Source organism: Pocillopora damicornis, chromosome 4 (genome assembly GCF_964200805.1).
Source record: "Pocillopora damicornis chromosome 4, jaPocDami1.2, whole genome shotgun sequence".
Taxonomy (NCBI): Eukaryota; Metazoa; Cnidaria; class Anthozoa; order Scleractinia; family Pocilloporidae; genus Pocillopora; species Pocillopora damicornis.
In genome coordinates, this window is record NC_142673.1 from 1240534 (window position 1) to 1265579 (window position 25046).

The 25046-nt window shown below is 37.2% G+C and overlaps 3 protein-coding genes across 3 annotated transcripts; all 3 read left to right on the forward strand.

Moving 5' to 3' along the window:
* Positions 1-642: 642 nt before the first annotated feature.
* On the forward strand, positions 643-8270 carry LOC149046380 (cyclin-dependent kinase 7-like). The gene is made up of 10 exons (XM_089203182.1): positions 643-1276; positions 3243-3276; positions 3651-3719; positions 3848-3958; positions 4545-4663; positions 4826-4925; positions 5194-5280; positions 5487-5636; positions 6146-6293; positions 6651-8270. The coding sequence occupies exons 2-10, from the start codon at positions 3274-3276 to the stop codon at positions 6680-6682; spliced, it is 819 nt and encodes a 272-aa protein (XP_089059308.1). The 5' UTR covers positions 643-1276; positions 3243-3273; the 3' UTR covers positions 6683-8270.
* A 3201-nt stretch (positions 8271-11471) lies between these two features.
* On the forward strand, positions 11472-19763 carry LOC113672691 (lamin-B1). The gene is made up of 10 exons (XM_027189019.2): positions 11472-11838; positions 12837-13119; positions 13618-13797; positions 15071-15196; positions 15351-15571; positions 16105-16291; positions 16551-16658; positions 17289-17408; positions 18493-18582; positions 18997-19763. The coding sequence occupies exons 1-10, from the start codon at positions 11486-11488 to the stop codon at positions 19027-19029; spliced, it is 1701 nt and encodes a 566-aa protein (XP_027044820.2). The 5' UTR covers positions 11472-11485; the 3' UTR covers positions 19030-19763.
* A 431-nt stretch (positions 19764-20194) lies between these two features.
* Positions 20195-23643, forward strand: LOC113672726 (metaxin-1). Its single transcript, XM_027189059.2, has 8 exons — positions 20195-20296; positions 20367-20436; positions 20606-20682; positions 20807-20899; positions 21080-21256; positions 22007-22083; positions 22306-22463; positions 23274-23643. Exons 1-8 carry the CDS (start codon positions 20228-20230, stop codon positions 23468-23470), a joined length of 918 nt encoding a protein of 305 aa, XP_027044860.2. The 5' UTR covers positions 20195-20227; the 3' UTR covers positions 23471-23643.
* The last annotated feature ends 1403 nt before the right edge of the window (positions 23644-25046 follow it).

The window sequence follows — 25046 nt, forward strand, 5'->3', positions numbered from 1 at the left end:
TTAATCGAAGTTTATAATTAAAGGTTAAAGTGTTCCAATTCGAGTTTCGGTATACTTCGTCAGTAGGTATATCGCGAGGTAAATTATATATTATTCTGGCTGCCCTTCGGTGAAGTATTTCCAAAGATTGTAGAAGGTCCGTATTTGGACAGCCGCCCCAAACGACCAGTCCATATAAAACGGATGGCAATATTATCTTAAAGAACAAGCCCAATCGGGCATTACGGCACAAAAACGAACTCCTTTTCAAGAGGTTCAGTTTGCTAACAAAGTTGTTTTTTAAATGTGAGATGGTGTACCCAGGATAGCATGTCGTCGAAAGTAATGCCCAAAATACGGGTATGTTTTATCCACTCGATCCGTTCCTCTCCAATAGTCACAGAAATTAGCGGCCCAAAGTACGGTTTTCTCATCAAAAGCATGGCTTTGCACTTAATCGAGTGAGGGGTTAAAGAGTTGTCTAGGCACCAGCTGTTCAGTTCGGATAAAGCTCTATTTAAAGAAGTGATGGTGTTATCGACAGTGTCGCCAATGCAAAAACGGTGGTGTCATCTGCGAACATAAAAATAGAGCCGGAGGTGACAGCACTTGGAAGGTCATTAGTGCACAAAGCGAACAACGTGGGGCCTAGTACTGACCCTCGGGGAATCGCGCAGGTAACGTTTAGCACAGTTTAGTGGTGGCCGTTTGCTACTGAAAATTGAGTTCTGTCGGTTAGATAGTCAGTCAGCCCACAGGCGGCCCAAGCTCACGTCTCGAGAAAAAGCCAACGATTAATTCATGAACGCGTCACACATTGTGTGACTCGCTGTTAAGTTACGAGAAGAACCGTTGAAGATTTGAACACGTTATAAGGAATAGTATGGGGAACGAAATATAGTCGATTTACAACGATAAACATTTCGAAATATGAATATTTACACGTAAAATCAATAACACTTACTCACATCCTGTGTGTCCGTTGTAGTTTCCGGCGATTTCTGCTGTTTTAAGCTTGCTTTACCATCACTGTTATATATGTCAAAAGACGAAGTCAAGGCTGCACACTCCGATTTCGACCGTTGTCCACGCGGAGGTGGTTTGCGCACCTTAAAGCGCCGTCTTGGCACTCAACTCGAACTTCTTCGAACGGAGATCTACTTACGCGCAACAAAAGGAAGATGTCTCTTGCTAAGGAGAAAGACGATCTGAGAAATTTAAACGACCGTTTTGCGGCTTCCATAGAAAAAGTCAGGAAACTGGAAGAGGAAAACAAAAAGCTCAAAAATAAGGCATGGTGAGTAATTAGACTAAGGTAACACAGAGAGAGAGAGGTTAGCTTACAAAGTTCTTTAAAACTTGAGCTCTTGCCCTCCCTCTATGGAATTTTAGCCCCCTTTATCGAATCATTTTATCGTACTCAGCAATCGTTTTGGTCTCCTTTCAGCGAAGTAGAAGTGTGAAAAAGTGTGAAAATAGTAAGAGTTGAACGAAAGCATACAGCTACACAATACCTTAAGAAATAATAATAATAATAATAATAATAATAATAGTAATGATAATAATAACAATGATAATAATAATAACATGATAATGATGATAATAATAATAATGGGATTTAGCAGTGGACATGTCACGGAGTTGCTCTTGTCCACTGTCTCCAGGTGGAATTGGAATTGAGAATGTTTGTTTTTGGGGTAATCATAGAGAAGATGGGGTTTCCTTGATTTGCTTTTTCCCAGGGTAACAATGGTGCCAACCATTCTAATGATTCTTCCAATTCCATAGAGGAGGTCATGATATGCAAGTGAACTTTACTTCTTTGAGAATACCATGAGCTTAAACAGAAGTCGTAGACATGTTTTGTTTTGTTTTTCTTTTTTTGAAGAAATCTTAGGTTTGAAACCAATATGGAGAACCTTTATGTACAGAAAAATTTGCAACAAAATCTTGCAACAAAATGATACAGCAGCTGTGAAATAATAAGAGAAGAGAAAGAAGAAGTTTACAGACTAAAGAGTATATTCTTGGGTTTGAAACCATTACAGAGAACCTTAAAGTAAAAGGAGATTTCAGCTGTATTGTTTTTTTTTTTGCACTTGATAGGAACTTTATTGTGATTAGTTTATAAAGTTCACATTAAAGTTATTGGAGAGCAATTCCATTGTGGTTCAGTATGTTGCTTGTGTTTATTGTCTTTTTACTCAGTTGTCAACAAAGAACTTGAACATTCTTGGTGAAGCTTGACCTGTAAAGGTTGATAGGGTGCCAGTTACAGGTCCCTTCATAGTCCTTACTTAACCCTTTAACTCCCAAGATCTGATTGTCAATTCTCTCCTCTAACTGCTATTCATTTCCTTGGAAATAAGTTACAAGAATTTGGTGGTAGATCAAGATAACAACTTCCACCTTATAAGTTTGAGTATTCTCATTATGTGTTTGCTGGATGGTGTTTAGATATTACAGGGAGAAGTTACATATTAATCACTTTTGGTTAAAGGTTTTCCTTGTTTCAAGGTACTTACTGCTCCTCATCTCTAGATGCCCTGTTTCATTCCTTGAGGAACAGAATTGTAATGTGAGGCATCTTTGTAATTCTGAAATGAGAACTGTATGCCAATTTTGAGGGCCAAATGTTCTTTGTGTCAGGACACAGGCTTTTACTTTCAGAGAAAGCATTCTTAATATGAGAAATTTCTTCATTTTAAGTTCTCTGCTTGTCATTTTCTATTACTTTCCATTCCTTATTTTGAGAAGACCAAGCCTTGAATTAAGAAGTTTCTGTCATTCTGAAAATGAGCATTTCCTCCTTACTTTGAGAGCTGAAAAATTATATTTACCTCCTAACATTTCAAACTTAAGAATGGTACTATAGCCAGATGTATGTAATTCTCAGGGCTATAAACAACTACACAAATCTTAGCTATTTCACTTTTATCATTTGATTTAAAAGGTAAAAGACTCGTAGATGGGAAGATATTGTAGTTATAGCTATTAGTTGGGGGTGCCTAAAGAAGAAAACTGAAAAAATTTTTCTGAATGTCTAGGAATGAATGGATCAGATATTTTGTTGATTTTGACCCAGGAAGAAGCTTGAAATTGTCAGACTTCTTTTCTGAATTTTTTTCATATGCAGAGCACTTTTGAGGATCATTTCCTTACTTGTAAGCATCTGCTGTTGCATTGCTTGTCCAGTAATTAATTGGTCACCATTGCAATTGTGATTTTTAATACCCTGTATGATAATTTTATGTTTCCTGCAGATTAAACTTGGTCAGAGGAGTGAGGCAAAGGATGGTAAGTCATTAGTAGCAGCTCTTTAGATCTAGAATGAAGATCAGATTTGCCAAACTGAAAAGCGCCTAATATTTCTACCCGTAATTACTCATGGACTTGAGTGAAATTGTCCTGTGGCATAACCTTGGACACACCCTCCCAAGGTTACAAGAATAAAAGGAATGATCACCTGCTAAGGAAGCTCTTGATTGTCAGACAAATTCTCCTTGTCAGCACCTTAAAAAATCTGACAACAGTATGGAGAATATGTGTACTAACTTTAGGGTGTAAAGGGTTAAGCAGGATTTTCAGTCCAGTTCTGCAGAGTTTGTGGTCTTTTTAAGGTCTTATATTAGCACCAAACACATAATTTTCTCCTTGTTGTATCTTCACAGCTTCTCGATGTATTTGGTCACAAGTCCAACATCAGTCTTGTATTTGACTTCATGGAAACAGATCTTGAGGTAATTTAGTATTAAAGCAACCCTATACATTAATTTCTTTTGTCTAATTTGTGGGTTCAGTAAAAATATCATTGGAAAAAAGTAACAGTTTATTTTAACTTTAAATTATGTATTTACCATTATTTCAGGTTATAATAAAAGATACAAGTATTGTACTAAGCCCAGCAAATGTCAAAAGCTATATGATAATGACATTACAAGGTTTGGAATACCTTCACATGAACTGGATCCTTCATAGGGTAAGTATACAAAGGAATAGTTTGCTTGAATGAACAAAAACCTGTGTGAACAAGCTACTGCTTGAAAGTATCAGGCAATTCACCATTGACTGACAAACCTGAGTATACCTTATGGTGGAAAAAAGTGTCATTTAACTCATCATGTTTTGACTTCAACTTTACAGCTTTTTCTGCAGTATTTTTATCTACATATTTCCACTTATAGCCATAGCCAAAAGATTTGATAAGCTTAGAATAACTAGGAACTTGATGTGAATTTTTCTTCTAAAATATTAACCCTTTACTCCTTAACATCAGTATGCATAATTTCCATACTACTCCCTAGACATTTCCTAGGGTTTTGACAAGGAGAATTTGTTCAACAATCAAGATCTTCCTTAGTTGGTGATCATCTCCTTAATTCTCATGACCTTAGTGTTTGATCCTGGGATGGTGTTGTAAGGAGAAATTAGATGTTAGTCACTCTCAGGGGTTAAAGGGTTAAGAAAGGAACATTATAGATGAAATAAGTGTTAAAAGGGAAAGACTCACAGACCTCAAACATGTGGTTATAACTGCTGTTCATGTTTGCATTGTTTACTCTCAGGATATGAAACCAAATAATTTGTTGATTGATGATAACGGAGTTTTGAAGATTGGTGATTTTGGACTTGCCAGATCTTTTGGAAGTCCCACAAAGGTGTATACTCATCAAGTAGTGACAAGGTCAGGACTTTTGAATCAATTTTTTTTTTCACAGAGTTTTTGATTGAGATCTGAAATACCCAGCAATACAACTATTTCTTCAATCTTGTTTGTTGATGTAGCACTCCATAAAGGGATTGCAAAGGCTTTGGTGACTCATTCTTCTTTTCATATTTTTTGCAGGTGGTATCGTCCCCCCGAGCTTCTGTTTGGAGCAAGAATCTATGGTACAGGTGTGGATATATGGGCTGTTGGTTGCATTTTGGCTGAGCTTCTTCTGCGGGTGAGTGAATCTTTCTGTATGTCAACAAATATTAATTTATTAATTTTAAAAGGTAAGTTATAGCTTTGATAAGTAAATTTGTGACTATTATTAATTTGATATCATACAATGTATCACTTTGAACAGTTCTTCCCATTTATTTATTTTCTGTTGCAGCTTATTAAATTAGTTATAACAAGAAGTTTGTTTCTTCAATTTGTGCAATTATTTGCTTAATTTTTGCTTGTGAAAATTCTAAAATATTTTTCTCTCCCTGTTTATCATTTAGGTTCCCTTTTTACCAGGTAGTTCTGATTTAGATCAACTCAGCAGAATATTTGAAACTCTTGGTACTCCATCAGAAGATTCCTGGCCAGTGAGTAACATTCAGATTCATTTAATTACAATACAATATTTGTTATTGATCTTCTCCTATAGGGGATATTCAGTGACAATACAATACAGTAAAAAGCAAAAACAGTTAAAAGAAAATTGGCTAGATGTTAACCCAGTGGGTTCCAATATTTTTTCTTTTTTTTTTTTTCTATGTTAAAAAAATCATATATTTCTTATCTACCCAAGGGTGTCACATCTTTACCAGACTATGTGGAATTTAAGAAATTCCCTGGGATTCCTTTAAAGGACATATTTTCTGCTGCTGGTGACGACCTTTTGGATATGCTCGACAGATTGCTGGATTGCAATCCTGCTGGCAGAGTAAATGCAACTCAGGTAAATTTTCCAAAAACGCTTTAAAATCCACTCATCTTGCACTAACTGAGAACATCGTTTTGGCTGGTAATGGCTCATATGCTTTGGTGAATGATCAAAACTGCAAATCAATTGGTCAAGATTTAAGTCCTGCCAGCTGTTGTGTTAGTAATGATACACCATTCTAATGCTCCACTCACCATGAAGTAAAAGTGGCAATGGCAGTCAGGGGTTGATGAACTGGGATCTCAACAAGGATGTCGCTGGCAAGGCCTGGGTGCAAGAGAACCCCCCTCCCCTCCCCTCTCTCTTGTATGAGAAAGTGATAAAATTATAATTTTAGAAAAACTTGCATGCTCCTGAAGTCCTGTAAAAATGCTGGTGATAATTAACCATCCTGTTAAGAATTTCTGACCACACTCCACTTCACATTAGAAGAAGTGAGACAATGAACTCAGCTAGATGGTCACGTAGCTTGTGGATATACTTTTGCATCAAACTTCTTTAAAAGAATTATTGATTCCCTCCAGGCTCTGAAGATGCCATACTGTTCCAACAAACCCGTCCCTACGCCTGGGCACCTACTGCCACGCCCTAAGATATCAGCACCCGCAGGTAGTAAAAAGGAGGAGGAAAACTCGTTGAAAAGAAAAATGGTTGATTCAATGGCTGATTCAGGTGATAATCATGAAGATGTTAGTTAACTAGTGTATGTTATGTGATATTCTCCAAAGTATTCTTGGATTATTTCCCCAAAGACCAGACACATAAGGCTGGTTTCTTCCTGATTGCCGAGATTAGCGTATCATTTGATTTTTAAGCTCCTTTCATTTACTTCATTAAGAAATTCCTATAAAACGTCTGATTGATCCAGGACTTTGACCAATTTTAAACGACCTTTTGCATGCAAAATTGTTCCGTGTAAAAAAGGAAGCATCGGGCCGTCACCATCTCTGAAAGGTAGCACATAAGCGCTGAATTAGGCAGGAGTCCTTTAATAGCTGAATGTGTAATTTTTGCTCTTTCATTTTCTAGGAACTATCAGAGCAAAAAAGCTGGTATTCTAGTGTGATTTCCGTCAAAGGCAAAGAATTATCCATTTATTGTTTCCCAAGTTGTACGAACCACGTTCCAGCGTGGCAAACTCTCGTTTAGGGATTTTTATGTTGTGTGATATTTGACACGAAACGACCGACGAGGAGGACATCAACCACGCTATGGCCATTGGCTAAGCCTTCTTTCAGTTCAGGATGGCCCTCAAAAGAGCAAGTTGAACGATGATCATGGAGAGCGTGCAATAATGTCCTCGCAACCGAAGTTTCGGAGGTAAACTTTGACAGTTGCGCATGCTAAGCGAAACTGTCGTTGAAAGTACCCTATTCACGAACACCAGTTCACAAGAACATCTAACTCAAGGAAAGCGCCACTGTCCCTTTTTCATGATAGTGCCAGTCTCCCGCTCGTGCGTATCAAAAAATAGAAACAACTGGGGAGAAGTCGGCCCAAAATCTCGCTTTGAGAGTGACATTACGTTCACCCGAAAAATGGTCAACTGTTTAAAAAAAATGGCGCATATTATTGGTAGAGTTAAGTAGAGACGTGAAGCTCTCGTATTGATTTTGGAATTGAGAAGTGCTCGCTGTATGTTGATACAAGCTATGGTACTCATAAATGTACATACCGTAGATGAAAAAACCAATCGACGTCAACATTTAATTTAAGAAAGATATAGAAACGTGTGTGTAGACATGCAACAAAGAAAAAAAAATCCTAGTTACTGAAGGAAGTAATTCTCTCAGTTTTCTATATTGTTAGGATCATCAATTTCTGAAGATCGAAAATGGTGGTCTCTGCAAATTAAGTCTTCCATAAAACGCAATGGATTAAATGAACGAGTTTCCAGTAATCGGATCCTTGTGTTTGCGCACAGAATTCTGGGTTCGCCACGAGGCAAACACTGCAACTCGCTAGAAGGAAATGTTTGGCGAAAGGTTATTCCGACGACCAAAAGAACGATTTTGGAGAGAGATGGTTGCTTTTTCGCCGCTGTTTTATCATTAACTTGTCTTCATGCGTGCGCAATGTGTGTTGTGAATTTGACATCGCGTAATGGTGTCGAATTTAGAAAAACTTGCTATAAATCGCCAAGAAATAACTCGACAAAGCCTTATTAGTCTTATGGACGTGTTTTAAGTCTACCTCTATCTTTTTTTGTGGCTTGGTTATACAACAGAGCGCTGGAAATCGGCTTAAAGCTGAACCCTTTCTTTTGTGACGATGGGTAGGTACAAATGGGTCGCCTAAGGAGCGATGAACAACTGATTACATGTCCACAGTTTCTGCCGAGGTTCCCGTGATCTTGCTTTTCCTGGCAAGATCCTCCAAGAACTTCGAGAAGAGAAGTTGCAGCTCAAAGACTTGGATTTTTCTCAAACAAAGTATCGCTTGACCAAGGGACTTCCTCATTTTTTTCATAAGTTATTTCATCCTTTCAGAGAACAACAACTCGGTAAAGACAATTTCCATCTCCGCTGACAACGACCTCTCTCCTTTAGGGAGGTGTATTTTCAAACGTCGTAATTTGTCTATTTAATACGTTAACAAGTATAAAAACAGGCTATTCACGTAGAAATACAACTGAAAAGACTGAAATGAGTCATTTCCTAGCAATTTATTGCTAATTTGAAATATTTCGAGACCATTACGCGATAACGATTCTACAGTTAATCATAACCATTGCAATTTCCTCACATGTGATTAGTGCATCAGCTGCTCTATATTTCACTAATCACTTTGTAAAGTTGTAATCGGACTGTTGGCTGTAATCGGACACCTGTAGGCAGAAAGTTGAAGCAGCCAATCATACTAAGTCCACTCAGCTGAATCCACCAATCACAGAAAAGCTTAAAAAAAAAAAACCGGGAAATTTTAGACATTGTCCCTACTGGAGATGTCCCTACTCGTGATTGTCAAATCGGACTCCCGCTTCGCGGTCCTCCGATTTTGTTAATCACTCGTATGATTACAGAACGAATTGGACTCCACTCGGTCCTATTACCATTATAAATCCTATGCAAGGAGAGAATTCTGTCGATCTATTTTAAAGCATATTTCGTGGTAATTGTGACAAAAACTTACACTTCCCTTGTATCGACATTATCTTCGCCTATTTGTGATGAAACTGCGGCGAAAAAGCGTTAATCACTCTCCAAAATCGTTTTTTCGGACGTCGAAACAACCTTTCGCCATATCCAAGGCGAGTTGCAATGTTTGCCCCGTGGTGATCCCAGAAACCTGTGCGCAAACGCAAGGATCCGATTACTGGCAACTCATTCATTGTTACTCAAAGGAAGTAACGACAACGCTTGCAGATAAACCCCTTTTATAAACACCTGTCATATTGTCCAATCCCAAACCTATTACGCGTTGGAATATTTTGCGTTGGAAAGTTTTCACTCAATGATCCCGATCCCGTCTCCAGAAAAGGCCATGTTTCTAATGAATAGGGGTGAGATGTAACCAGGCCTTTTTCTTCTCTTTCTTGGTGGGCGATTGGGAGGAAGAGAGGAAATCCGCGCAACGTTCTGTTGAGCTCTGGGAAGCAATTGCAATTGATACAGTATGGAGGATGAGTGAGAGCAGGACAGCTTTTCCCACACTGACGCGTAACTTGCATAACAAGAACCAAATTAATCTCGAACCCAGATCCTAACGTCTAAAAGTAACTGAAATTTCTTGGCAGTGGGAGGTCTGGGTACGAGATTAGGATCGCACATGAAGGTTAGGTTACTGAGTAGGAGAATCATAAAATCCAACAATTGAAAAATAATTCGAGAAAACAAGAAAATGAAATGTCAATTTTCTTTTACTGACCACAGTAACTCTCGTTCTTCGACATGCACCATGTTCCAATTGCTCGAGCAACTGATGACGCACACAATTACGTACGTCGCGCTATTAATGAAGTGAATTTAATTTTAACAGAGAACTCTATTTTAGGTGAGTGACTGGTAAGAGCAGCTTTCAAAAGTGACAGCGAATAGAGAAAAGGTGATAAGAAAAGGATTTGTTACTCAGGCCAAGATTCCATTGATTTCTTAAAACGCTGAAACCCTCTGCACAGTTGTTGTCTCTTTGCAGTTTTCATTAATGTTTAGTGTACTTTCTGACATGGCTACTGTTGTAAAATCGTCGTCTTACCGCTCAAATCGAACTTCTTCGACCGGAGATCTACTTACGCGCAACAAAAGGAAGATGTCTCTTGCCAAAGAGAAAGACGATCTGAGAAATTTAAACGACCGTTTTGCGGCTTACATAGAAAAAGTCAGGAATCTGGAAGAGGAAAATAAAAAGCTCAAAAATAAGGCATGGTGAGTAATCGGACTAAGGTAACAGATAGAGAGGTTAGCTTATAAAGTTCTTTAAAACTCGAGCTCTTACCCTCCCCCTATGAAATTTTAGCCCCCTTACTAGAATCATTTTATCGTACTCAGCAGTCGTTTTGGTCTCCTTTCAGCGAAGTAGAAGAGGTGCGAGAAAGTGTGAAAATAGCAAGAGTCGAACGAAAACATAGGGCTAAACAATACCTTAAGAAATAATTATAATAATAATAATAACAATGGTAATGATAATAACAATGATACTAATAATAATAATAATAATAATACTAACAGCCAATATGTCTGACATTGACATTACATCGGAAAGTGCGCAAGCCAGAATTTAAGTAGTAACTCTTGAACTATTATTTTTAGATAGTTTTTATTTCTTTATTAACTTTTTGATGCTTTTTATAATTGTTATTAGTAGCTTTAGATAGTCATTTTACGACAATTCTCTTTCGTACAGAAGAAGAATGTACAATAGGGTATATATTTTAATATTCATATTCTTGAAAATAGAATAGTAAATAGTCTATTTTTTTTAATCTATGAATAAAGTTTTAATATAATAATAATAATAATAATAATAATGATAATAATAATAATGGGATTTAGCAGTGGACATGTTACGGAGATTCTCTTCTTGTCCACAGTTTCCAGGTCGAATTGGAATTGAGGATGTTTATTTTTGGGGTAATTATAGGGAAGTTTCCTTGATTTGCTTTTTCCCAGGGTATCAATGGTGCCAACCATTTCAACGATCCTTCCATAGAGGAAGTCATGATATTCGAGTGACCTTTACTTCTTCGAGAATACTATGAGCTAATCAGAAGTCTTAGACATGTTTTGTCTTGTTTTGTTTTTTCTTTTTTTCATGGTAACACTTCTTGTCAATATTTCCAATAACATTTGGGTGTGGCTTTATTCCCGCCTGGGTAGCCTGTGCATCATTCCATCATCCTGAAGACGCTTTCGCGGATGAAGAATTCAACGTGAATAAAGGATCGGTTGCCATATTTTTCTTAAGCGATTTTTGTGTTTTTGAAAGTGCGAAATGTGAAATAGTTGTTCGAAAGGCTGATTCTTCTTGTGTTATCGGTCGACCAGCGGAGTTCGAGTCGAAACTGAAAGGGATAATTATCAAATTTAAGTTATCACCTGATGCCAAAGATATTTCGTGTGTGCGTTTGTGAAAGTATTTAATTCTACTTCACGTTCTCCAGTGCATTTTACGAGCGGGATCAGACTAAACGGGAGTTACACGAATCATACCGTGACTGTTACCGCAAAAGTCACGCCTCAATTTTAACCAATCATTTATTTGCTTTGAAAGAATTTTTCAAGGAACGCACTCTCTTATTGGTCAAATCTAGTCACATGTCAGTAGAGAACCGCCAAAACTTAAGCATATTTCTACGCGGTCCTAGAAGTCTCAACTTCTGAGCGAACTTTGTTTTACTTTGCTTTGAGGTTAGCTTACTTTCCAAAATGGCTACAACTGTAATATCACCTCGCACTCCGGCGTCTTCAGCGAGGGTCGAGGTGGCCTCCCCGACGAAGATGACCCGGATTCAAGAAAAAGAAGAACTTCAACACCTGAACGATCGTCTCGCCGTTTACATTGACAGAGTCAAATTCTTGGAAGAAACGAACAGCAAGTTGACAGCAGAAATAACTGTGATAACGAGCAAAAAACAGACTGAAATTGAAACCGTGAGGAACTCGCTTGAAGCAGAGCTGAGGGATGTAAGGAGGTTGTTGGACGAGATCGCAAAGGAGAAGGCACGCGAGCAGATCGAGAACAAGAAGAACGCTGCTCTGGTTGAGGAATTCAAGAAGAAGTAAGTTAACCTTTAATATATTTTAAGTTAACCTTATTTTCATAAAATAACGGGAAGGCTGTCTGTTTTTAAAAGCAATTATTTCCTTCTAAAAATAATTGAGTTTTCGCTTGAAGTGTTCTTTTCGGTTGGTTGATACCGTGGAGTATGACTTGATTACGGTCGCGCTCTCGAGCCTTATTGCCTGCACGTGGAAGCTAATGACATGAGCATGATCGTAGTCTTAGTTTATATGGCTGGCTCGGTCATCTTCTTCACTCGTTCTGTTCAAACAACCGAGACTGAGGTGAAATGGAAACTTGTTGATTTCGTTACCCGCATGTCGATTTCATCAATTACATTATACGAACTCAAACGAACGTTTGCATCAATATTCGTGATTATTCGGGAGAGACATCTACGTTACTCCCTAGACAGCATTGTAATGGGTGTTTCCTAGGCTAGCGTCGGGTAAAAAAATTATTGTTATCATTATAAACCACGTAGATCAGTTACTGAGCGGTCATTTTGAGGCGAGAGCATTTTATAAAGTTATCCTACTTGAGACACTAGCTACGCTGACTGGTCACGCGTAAGTTCCTTTAAATATTTTGGTGTAAAACATGGAGCAAACTTTTTTAAATTGAACTTTGTGAAACCTCCTTTGTTCAGCATGCTAATTTTCTCATTGTCAGACCCTTTGTTGATTTGAACTTATTTCCAGGCTTTGGTCCCATCCAGTTCCTACAAAAAGTGAATAAACTTACGTTGAATGGCTCACATTTTGCCGTTTTATATTCCTTGAATATTTAGAGTATTTGCTAAACGGAAGGTGCAGCATATTACGGTAAAGATTATGCAAATTTCTTGAAATTATTAAAAATTGTCAACAAGTTTCAATGAGATGGGTTTATTTCAAAGCATGTGAAGGGTTTGTGTTTATTAATAGCATGCCGATGTTTATAGCTGTCTTTTGTGTTCATCCTGTCCACTGACTTTTTGTTTATGACACTTCAAAGGTTTGAGAAAGCAGCTGCAGCACACAAGAACAGTGAAGATGCCTTGAAAGCATCTCAGAGAAAGTTGTGTGATCGAGATGCACAGCTAGCAAATGTAAATCAAGAGGCAAAGAAGTTAGAAGCAGTTATCCAGGACCTAAGGAAAGAGTGCCAAGAACTGAAGGATGCTTTGGAATCAGCTAAATATGCCCTTGAGCAGGAGACCCTATCGAGAGTGGACCTCGAGAACAAACTCCAGTCCAAAGAAGAAGAACTCAATTTCAAGAAAGAGATGTACAGTAAGGTAAAAGTTTGACTTTTATTTGACTTCTGAGCCAAAGTTATCATTGCTTTTAAAATCCAAATCAACAATTCTGCACAGGGAATAAGCAGTGACTTTTAGAAGCAAAAACTTCTTAGATTTTTGTTTGAAGGAAAAGTCTCCAGTTTTATACTTGTGAAATAACAAAATTCCAACAGAGGCAATGGTGGAAAATATAACAAAATCAGGATCACATTAGTGAAATTTGTACTTTCAATCGCATGTTTATAAATTTATCTCTGATATCAGATGATAAGGAATTAAAGTACAGGTAAACTTGACTTTGTTCCACAGTGAATTTTTTATCATGTATTTAAACTTTGTCGATCAATATTTTTAATGTTTGTTAGAACCAAAACTTATAGTGGTAGAATGAAAAAAATGGAGGGCAGCATTATATTGAAAAGATGTCCAAAAAGTCTATTTTTTTCTCTAAAAGGAATATAGAATTAACCGGGAATCATTTCTTTGTTTCTTCAGGAAATGATTGAGATCCGTTCTCAGTTACAAAGTGTAGAGTCACAGCGCAGCAAAATAGAAGCTGAAGCAAAGAACAGATATGAAGGAATCTTGTCAGAAAAGCTACATGAACTGAGAGAGATGTTTGATAGCGAGGCCAGGCAATATAAAGATGAAACTGATGGTCTTTATGGTGCTAAGGTAGAGATCTCTATTGATGAACATTAAGCCCCATCCTTTCAAATAGAAGGCATGAAGCAAGGTTGAATTCAACCTCAGTTATGTTGGTAAATTAAAAATGTCCAATACAAATTGTTCAATGTACCTTAACCCTTTAACTCCCATGAGTGACCAAAACAGAATTTCTTCTTACAATATCAATACAACATTACATTAAACATTACATTAGATAAGTGATGCGAATAAAGAAAAATTTCAATTTGGGAATAATATATTGATCCAATACTAAATTCTCTGTGCTAACATTGTAAGAATTGTATGGTAGACAGTAAGGAGAATTACAAATTTGATCTGAAAGTTAAAGAGTTGATGTGGAAATACATGTGCCTGCTTACAATGACAACATTGTTTCTTTACATAGTGATAATGTAAATGGAAAGTGTGCTTCATGCCATGAAGATACCAATTTGGTTGACCCCTCTAACTCCGATGAGTGTGGTAACAGAAAAGAAAATATCAATTGGGGGATTATTGAATTGATCCAATACAAATTGTCCAAAGGAACACATTAAGAATTGTGTAGCAGACAGTAATGAGAATTACTAATAAGATCTTGAGATTAAAAGTTGTGAACAGGAAACTTCCCAGTATTTCATGATATCTAAGTATGTAGTCAGAGCTGACATTAAGAGCCCACATGCCACCAAAGTTATCAGCTAGTCTGCCATCATTAGCTGGCTATTTCCACCCAGTTTACTGTACATCCTTATATACAAATAGAATATTTAAAAAAAAAACCAGTACAATTGTTGTTCAAAATACCATCACAGAGAATTTGCATAGCAGACATCTCCTATTTTTAAGTGGAATTGGATGCATTATTTATCAGTAATAGGTTTAGATGTTTCTGTATTTGAAGTTTGGGTTAGTGCCTTGGATTTTTTAACTGAATAGTTCCCATCCTTATTTGTAATCTGATGATACAACATAGTGTCCATGATAACCCAACCACCTGCTTTTTCTGATCTGCCATCTACTTCAAGCTTGTTAACCCTTAAACTCCCATGAGTGACTAAGACAGAATTTCTCCTTACAATGTCAATACAATATCAACTAGATTAGTGATGAGAATAAAGAAGAATATCAATTTGGGAATAATTAGTTGATCCAATACAAAATTCTCTGAACTAACATTATAAGAATTGTATGGTTGACAGTAAGGAGAATTACAAAATTGATCTGGGAGTTAAAGGGTTAACACCTTGGTAATAAATACTTTTTTTTTCTTTTCAAGTATGATGAACTCCAGAGGATGAACGCAAAGGATTTGGAGGAGTTGACACTGATCAGAGAAGAAAAAAGAACTTTGTCAATCACTGTTGAAAATATCAAATCAGAACTAAACCAGTTGCAGTCCAAGGTATATATATGTAGAACATTAATGATGGCTATTTTATTTACATGGGCTGATGTTGAAACTTTTTTGTGTTTTTGAAAGGTGAATCAGACTCTATTAGAGAGAGCAGAAGTCTTTAACTTGAAGTAATAGTTGCTAACCTTTTTCAAACCCACAGAATTCAAGCTTGTTACAAAGAATTGAAGACTTAGAAAGTTTGCGTGCTAGTGACCAAAAGATAGCTGATGAGGCAATAGCAAACAGAGATGCACAAATCAAAGAACTACGCAAGAGAATTGATGCTCAACTCAGGGAATACGAGGATCTTATGGGAGTGAAGACTGCTCTTGATCTGGAGATTTTGACTTACAGAAAGATGTTAGAAGGAGAGGAATCAAGGTCCATTGAAACTGTGTTCTGTTAGTTTTAAAATAGTAATAAATGGATCAGGGTTGCCGTATTTTCCTTAGGCACTGGCTGTCAACAAAATTTGCCACTTGGGTTTTGACTGGTGATTACTTAGTAAAGGGATGTGAATATTTTTTAGGTCATAGATACACAACTGTTCGTATCAAAAAAAATCTCATTGAAAAGGATTAAGTAAACTCCTTGCCATCTTGGGTACCAGTGCCACTTAAACAAATAAGACATATTGAGTAAAATCCAGTTATGATCAGTTGTTTGCATTGTTCTCATTCAATGTCCTGCATTGGCCATCTTGTAAAATATGAAGCTTGGTAACCTTACTGTGAAGGGTAATGGAAGAGACTGGGAGCAATATTTTGTGACAAGATTTCTCTTTGAGCAGGCTCATTTCTCGTTTATTGTTTCCTTAGCCACAACCCTGGGGTTGTTGCCAAGTGTTATTAGTCCATAAGGAGAGTAGTATGAAAATAAATGTTAAGTTTCTAACAGGCACAGTTATCCTTCAGGTTGAACATAACTCCCCCAGCTTCCCCAGTATTTGGAGCCTCTGCAAAAAGTGGCAGACGTGCTGCTAAGCGAATCCGCACAGAGGAAGAGACTGTAGAAACTAAGTATTCAAACAAAGGTTACATTCAGATAAAAGAGGCAAGTGCAGATGGTACCTTTGTCAAGCTGTTCAACAGTGGAGCCAATGTGAGTCTTTCAATTTATTCATGATAAGCTGATGAGTTTTCATGAATGTTTATTTTGTTTTAAGAATTGGAAAATGTTAATTTTAGTTAAACTTGGTTGTTAAATCCCTACCTTTTTTTTCTCCCATTCTTGCATTCAATTTTGGGTTCCTTATCTGTGTTAAGGGTTATGAAAGTGCAGATTACCGTCTTTTTGGATTCATTTTTTTTGGAAGATTTTGATTATAGTTAATTACTTGCTAAATCTTTTCTCTTCCTAGGATATGCCTCTTGGTGGCTGGAGTTTGGAAAAATCAGTAGATGGGGAACCACCTGTAATCTACAAGTTCACACCGAAATATGTCTTGAAAAGTGGATTTTACGTAACAGTAAGTGATTTTACATTTTGTTTACTATCTAAGATCAATGGAAGGTAGGGGATACCAGGGAGAAAAGAATACCCATGCTTTATTTCTAACAGAAAATATATTTTAATTTAGTTTATGTTTGTGTTCAAAAGGGAAAGAAAAAAATCTAAAATGCTTCTTTTTTCTTTTGGAATTCACTTGAAATATGTCTTGTCTATGGCAGTAGTCAGGGTGGAAGTGAAAGCTGAAAAATTTACTTATACCATAGTCTGTAGGTTAAATACAGATAGCTTTTCCTGAAATGTGCTAAGTATAAAAATTGCTCCAAAATATTGTCATAAACTTACCCTTTGAGAATTTAGATGATTTAAGGTAGAAAACAAGCAGAAACAAAATGGTAAATGGTATTTGTTTATGTATGGAATGCAAGTTAAAAGAACTCATTTGAAGGCACAATTGCAGCTGAGTGTGAATTTAGTGTGTTAGTCTTCTTTCTGTGGACAGAAAACCCAAGGACTAGGGTGAGGTAAATGTAGGTAATTTTTACCTGGGCTACATTGCCAGAAGGCACTCTCTCTGCACTGTGCCATTCATGCTTCCATTGAAACTTTCTGATATCATTTTAATCAAGAAATAACTTGTTCATTTTAGATTTGGGCATCCCAAGGTGGTGGCCAGCATAAACCACCTTCAGAACTGGTATTTAGACAGAAAGCCAGCTGGGGTGTTGGTAAAGAAACAAAAACAGTGTTGAAAGATGCAGATGGCCAGGTTTGTGTCTGTGTTTGTCAATTTGCTGATGAGGATGTAGAAGAGGAAATTTTTGAACTTCAGTTACTTTCCAGTCAAGTTGGAATTCCCTTTAGATATTTGGACTGTGCTCATTTTCATTACAGAGCCAACTGATTAGATAAAAGAACTTTATAACAACAGTTTATTGATATCATTGACAACTATTGTTAAGCAGTTTATATTTTGTGCAGTTCATATACAGATATTGAAAGACCTAGGGCACCTTGCATTAGACAGAATTGGTCAGCTAGACTAGTAAAATCATTTTTGTTTTCAAGAAAGGAATCCATCAGGTTTATGATCAATAAAATAATTCCTCAGGAGATGTGGCCACCTAAATCCATCAACCTTGTTCTTTTTATTTTTGTAAATTTGTAAATATATCATAGTTTTCAATTGTATACAGTTCCCTGCTACAAGTTTAAATGAAAATTAAAGGTATGTAAATTTTTAAACTCGGAGGCTTTCCTCTTGGAGCAAGGTATTATTACTCTTACCATTTCTGATGTTGTCAGGTTCTGTAAGGGCTAATAATGTTGGTAGTTGGCATGGCACAGTCAGGGGTGAATGGTGTAAGGTGTAATCCGTAAAAGTAAAAAAGAATAATACTAAAATACTTCAAGGAACAATGATTAAAAGTATTATTGGGACATAGGCTGTAATTCCTGACAAGGGATTCCAAAGCAGATCCCCTTTAACTTAGATGGGCTTGCCAGGTTGTCGCACTATATGATCCTAAACACGTTTTAAGTCCAAAAATACAGTGAATTGTGGAGTCAATAACAATTTGAGACATATCATATATGAGTCACAAGAAATGCTTGAAAATGTGGAAGGCAAGCTTAGCTTGGATTAATTGATTGGTCTTGTCTTGCTACAACCCAGTATTTTATTTGTTGGGTGGACTTTGACCCCTGAATCTTCGTGCTGCAAAAGCCTGTTTGAGTAAATTTGATACACAATCTACATTTCATTATTATTTTTCTTTTTTTCGAGGAGAGGAAATGGTGCTATTTTGTTGAAGCCCAGTTTTCTTATTGATAACTCCATATATTTCTTGTAGGAAGCAGCTTCTGCAATTATTGAAGAAGTCAGCATTAGGACTGATGAAATTGACAGTCGGCGACAAAGTATGATGTCTGGACAACGTGAGGTAAGACATGGCTGCTCTTGTTGCACCCAATTGAGAGTTGCTTTAGCTTCATGTTAGACTTCAAGCAGTTCCCCCTTTTCAGTGGAGTCTGTTGGTCAAGCATTAGAGGATCACTGTGAGCCTCATCTCCAGAGTTCTATGCAGAGCTAGTCCAGACCAACAATCAGGGTCTTAAAATAGCGAAGGAGAATGTGCTGCCCTATTATCTGGCCTTGTTTCTGAGAAATTCCTAAACTGGGGGCACATGTTAAATTTCCTTTTATAAAATAAGAAACTGCTCAAAAGAGCCCAGCCAAAATCCCCCACAGAGTGTTTTAAAAAACATTAGAGTATAGTACAATGGATAATGCTTTATATAGATGCATTATTATCATTATCAAAGTGACTGATAGTTTTTTTTTTCTTCTTCTTTAGGGTGAAACTAGCAAAGGTTGTGTAATTCAGTAGTGCTACAACTTTTCAATTGTAACAACTGATTTTGAGCTTTTTAGTCAGTCCTTCAGTTTGAAGAACAAAATAAAATTATGAGCTATATCTTTTTGTGTAGAAAAAAGAACTTGCCAGAGTACTTTTTTATTTGTAAAACCTGTTTGTAGTACAATTTTTTAACCCAAATTTTCAATACTCCAATTGATTGTCTACATTCTATCATCACATTCTGCTTAAGGTAAACTACGTTTCCATTGTATTTATTTTGAATGAAATCTTCAGTGTACAAGGGCTTCTAAAGCTTTTATCATAACAGCAGCCTAAACATTTTGTTCATTAAACTTAATTTTTAGAACGAGAATAATATATTTTGTGTGGGGCTTAAAAAGATAGTGGTGTTGATGCATTCCAGTTATACATTGTGTGCATTTTTCTGAAAGGGAAAGTTTTAAAGGACCTGCTCAAAGATTTATCTTATTAGACAAGGTGAACAGGTCAAGTACTTGAATGCAATTTGTGCGTGGAATTTCCTTAACTTTTCTAAAGGGCAGACTGCAAAATATTTTTCTCTAACATTTTCACTTTTCTTCTTTTCTAAAATATCTTGTATGTTTTGTACTTTTCTGGTTTGCCAGTAAAACTTGGAGTCTTTTCTTTTTAAGATGTATTCATTGAGGTGAGATTTTGTATGCAGTAGGTTGACCAGGCAGTTTTTGTCTGCAGTATGAATAAACTGACCACCTGTCAATCAAGTTCTTGTGTTGATCATTTTCCAAAAGGAAAATCCTTGTAATTCCCAAACTGGTTAAGCATATTTGGTGCGCCAGTGCTATTAAACCGTTATAAAAGGTTAGTTGCAACAAACAGAGACGAATTACTTTGCTATATCCCCATCTCGCTTCCAAAGCACCTTCCTCCCTCCCCTCCCTGAAAAAAATAAAGTAGAATTCTGTCTGACTCTAATCAGTTCCCGAAGAAAACAAACAAATAATCGTGGCTATAGCGGGTTTCAAAAAGTCAACTGAGAACTTTTCACCACGGAGCCGACGAAAATTTACGAACCCTAACGGAATTAATGACCCGAAAGTTGCGCAAACAAAATCTTCAGTCTCGCCAATTACAGAGCACCACCTGGGTACTAGTTCAGTAATATCATATCCAGTCTTCCGCCGAAACAAGGAACAAAGAGAATGCTGGGGAATCTGCTAAATTCAAAATGGAGGTTCTGTCTTGGTCCGGCGATTGGAATCTCCCATCGGTGGACGTCTGCTGTTTGGAGGTTTTGGTTGGTAAACTGCCTTCCTTTACGCCCAGATCTATAATACAATTTCTTAGCTTCTCCATTTTTGTTATAGGCCTACGCTAAATTTGCTGAATGCCCGCTAAACGTCAATCGATGTAACAACCCTTGGAAATCTTCCATAGGTGAGGACTTTAACTCTTGAGATAGTCGGAACCAGTAACTATCGATTCCAAATAAGATTATTAGGTGCTGAAATAGACTGAATGTCTTACTTTTAGATTTGCTCGTCCATGATCAGAGAAGTGATGAAATATACGCATGTTTCACAGAATATTCATTTGTTTCTTCTAGGAGAATTTCCGGTTTTAAAATCTGGTGAAGATGTACTCATCACGTCTAGCAAGATCATGGATTACTTGAGAGAAAAAGTAGGTATAAGGCTATAGTATGTTTATGTGTAGTCACAGAGTACCAAATTTCTTTGTGTTGCAATTTGCCGCTCACAAAAACTTGTCAGTAAAAATGGTTTTTAAAAATTTATGTCCTACACAGAACTTCAATGCCGATTATCAACTGACGGCAAAGCAGGGAGCAGACACTCTTGCATTTGTTTCACTGGTCCGTAGCAAATTGTACCCAGCAATTGTAAGTTGAACATGCACTTTCTGTAAGAGTAATGGGTTAAAGTCGTACAAAATGTGATTCCTATTTCTAAACTATGCCAGTCATGATTGTTGCATCAATAAACCATGTTGATGCTTAAATTAAATTTCAAACTAAATTGAGGTGAATAAAATTACATAAAAATTTTGTTTGGTCTTGCAGTTATTTACATTATGGGTGGATAACACAAATTACATTAAATTAACTCGTCCATGGTATGCACAAAGATTACCTTTTCCACTGAACTATTTTATCCCTGGACACATCTCAAGACAAACAAGGAGGCACCTGTCAAATGAAATGCACTCAGAGGTGACAGATGATGCACTGGAAAATAAGGTAGACCTTAAAATAGTAGTCTGATAAATTTGTCATAGTCTGCAGGAATTCAATCTCTGTTAAGGATGTTGTTGCTTTTATTTCTTTATATCTTTTAACAGATAAAATGTCTATGAAAAGTGAAAGAGGATGGAGTAAGTCCATAACAGGATAGCAAAGAAGGGCCGGGGGGGGGGGGGGGGGGGGTAATCCGTACCTCTTTTTCTCTTTTTTTTCAGGGTTATCATTATTATCTTTCATTTAACTGTTTGTACTTTTTCTTAGCTTGCTCTGTTCTCCAAATCTAAAGTGGCCTTACCAATGCTTTTTTGAATATTTACTGTACCAAAACATTTACACAATTACCAGCTTTCCACACAGCTTCAAAGTGGAGAAGCAGCAGATTGCTGCTATTGGAGTGAATTGGTGTGGGTTTCAGAGCTGGTTGGGTCATTATGTTATGTTCCTAGCAAGACACTTTACTGTCACAATGCCTCTCTCCAGCTAGGAATACAAACAGGCACTGCTTAACTGTCAGGGTAACCTGATGGAGTTCTTGGGAATAAGCTATGTTTGATTAACTTCCTATCTGGGGGGAGGTACAATACTCTTAGTCGTTCCATGTTACAGAGACTGGGCTTGAGTACACACTCCGCCTCATATCTAAATGGCTTTAAATGCTTCTTCAACACAAGCTTCATATTATGTTTTCTATGTTTCTCAGAGCAGTTTTAATTTGAGAATTATTTTGGCTTTGGTTTTGTCTCTCAGCTTTTCAAAGATGCATTGGAATGTCTAAAACTGTTATCCACAATGCTGGATGGAAAGGAGTTTTTTTTTGGTGACAGGTAACTCAAAATATATTTGTTGTTCTCCTGGCTACTTGCTGTATATTTCCTTGTAAATGAATGAAGAGAATTTGGCTTTACATCAGGATAGGAGAGTCACCCTTTAGCTGATAAGTATGTAAATTCTCATTGCCTGTTTGTAGGATAGTGTTTTGAAATTTGCATGTAGATCACTTCTAGTGATTAAAGGGTTAACATAAAAAAATCTTTTGCTCCTTACAGTCCAACCACCCTTGATGCTGTGGTATTTGCTCATCTTGCAGTGATCTGGAAAGCCCCATTACCAAATAAAAAACTGTATAACTATCTACAAGGATATGACAACTTGTGTACGTTCTGTGGACGAATATTACAGCGCTACTTCCCGGGAGAAGTAAATGGTAAGAGGGAAGCATTTTTCGGTTACGGGTGGCAAAAATTAATAACGAATGGAAATCACAGACTTGTAAACAAAATTGGTCGAATTTTTTTTCATTTTGGAGAAACACGACGGTATCTTTTATGGGAAGTTTGAAGTAGAGAGTTTCCTGAACTGAAACCAGCCTCAGGAAAATGATTACTCGAAGCGGCACTTAGCGGTATTAAGATAAAACGACTTTCAGCGAACGAGTTGAAAGGTCGGTTTTATCAAGCGTTTGTGCAGAGGCCCGAAGAGGGAGCTCTTTCCTTGTATGAGAGTTAGAGGCGAGCAAACAAAAGACAACTACGTCATTCTTAATTGTAATCTTTAAAAAAGGGTACTGTTTGTCACTTTCTTCCAACTTTTAGTCTTTAAGACCTTGAGATAAGATATTCCCTCGAATAAGCGCCCAGGCGCTTATTTAAAATTTCGGCTCAAAGGAGAGGCTCTTATTGGAAGGAGGGCATTTATTATTCTCCTGTATGGATTCCGCTGTAGTCGAAGCTTTAAAAGTTATAAATAAAGCGGCAATAGAAACAGGTTTTCCTTGAATCCCTACTATTTTAGAAAGTGAGAAGGAGGGGGGCGCTTATTTGAGAAGGGCGTTTGTTTGATATTATGGCCTAGGGGTAGGTGCTTATACGGGGGAGGGCGCTTATTAGAGCGTAGGCACTTATTCGATGAAATATGGTATTTAAATTTAAATGGCTCCCTTAAAGCCTTGACCGCTTGTGGCGAAAAAATATTTGATGTAGGAGATTTATTTGCTGTTTTCCTTTTCAACTATCAGAACAACAACAACCGTCTTCATCGCCATACGGTCAGGATGACTCGGACTCATCTGAGCGGCGTAATAAATGGTTGGCCATTGGTTTTGCTACACTGGTCATGACACTGTACGCATTGTCCACTGGTCTGATCAGGGTAGAAATCAAAAGAGAGGGAGATGGGGAGAAAACAAACTCAGAGCAAGAAAGCAGTGAATGAAACACTGCAGTGTGAACCGAATAATGCTTAGGTTGTTAGATAAGACGCACCAGGAAAAAATACAAGGGGAGTACGCAAAATTGTTCAAAGTGATCACTACACAAGTGTTCTTCTAGCGTCAGGAAGGATGGCAGGTTGTAATATAAACAATAAATTTAAACTTTTTCTTGACAGCGAAAGTGGTCGTTCGTGCCCTTACGCCCCCCCTAGCAACGTCCCAAACGGTACGAATTTCCATTGCTTTGCCAACATTTTAAGTTATTCGCCCTATAAACGGTCAAGCTTTGTTATTTTTGTTGAAGGCATGTAATTGGCCACTGACAGCTTGGAAATCCTTCCATCTTTGATCGACTGAAACATAAATGACCACGTAACTTACAAATTGTAGAATTTTCCTTGAACTAAAAGTATGATGATCTGTAACACTTCCGTTTTATGATTATTAGGGACCTCTAGCAAACCACGACGGCGACTGAAACAAGGACGTGACAAAACAAAAGATCTAAAGAGCAGAACAATAGCTCAGCAAGTGCGTTTTAAAACTGTGTACATTTCTTAGCCGTCCTCTGCAAAATAACAACGTGAAATCATAAAAATTTGCGTGGTCCGAGAAAGGAAACCCCGACGGCAGATTATTTAAGTTTCCATTTGAAACTCAACGCTGCTCTTATACGTTATGCTGAGGTTAACTTGCGGCACCATAAGAGATGGTAAGCACATCCAGTCACTCACGAAATTCCAACTGAAAATATGTGTTAATTTTTAAATTGACGTCCTCCTTGGCGTTGTTGTCATAACTGCTAAAGGTCTCTATTTTTAGCTGGGGGCAACGGTTTGATATTATTCATAACTTCTTGTGAATGAAAGTGATCCTCGCAGTAATTTGCACTACTTTGGCAGTAGTGAAAATAAGGCCTGAAAAAAATTCAGGCCTGTACGGGATCCCGTACAGGCCTGAATTTTTTTCAGGCCTTATTTTCACTACTGCCTAAGTAGTGCAAATTACTGCGAGGATCACTTTCATTCACTTCTTTATCCGCAGTTCAAATATATGACTTTCATATATTCTTAACCATTCATAACTTCTTGTTAAGTAAATGCAAACATTGCCTTGTCTGCTATTTTGTCAGAAAGGCTGTTATTCGGTATTTTGATCATAAAAAATGTCACGAAGCAAACATGTCATTGACATTGACTTCCTTTCGATAAAACTAAGTATTTCAATAAAACGCTCGGCACCTCTAGAACATATGACTCGTCCTTTGAACATCTTTTGTTTCACTCCTTGTTGTTAAAGCCGTTGTGCTTGGCGTGTAATCCATGTATTCTCAAATTTATTTCTTTTTTTTTGCCATGCAGAGATAATGACCAGTCAGATAGAATGAAAAACTTTGCATTTGTGCCTCAAAGATTAAATTGGTACTTTAAAACACGCAGAGAAAAATTATTTAGCAAGTTTGTACGTCATAACGAATTGACAAAAGGTGCCGTCAGCTGGGCGAAATTGAGTCGAAAACAATTTTTTGTGGCAGAGAAAGCAAGTAAATTAGTGATGTTTATCACGTAGGAAGCGATG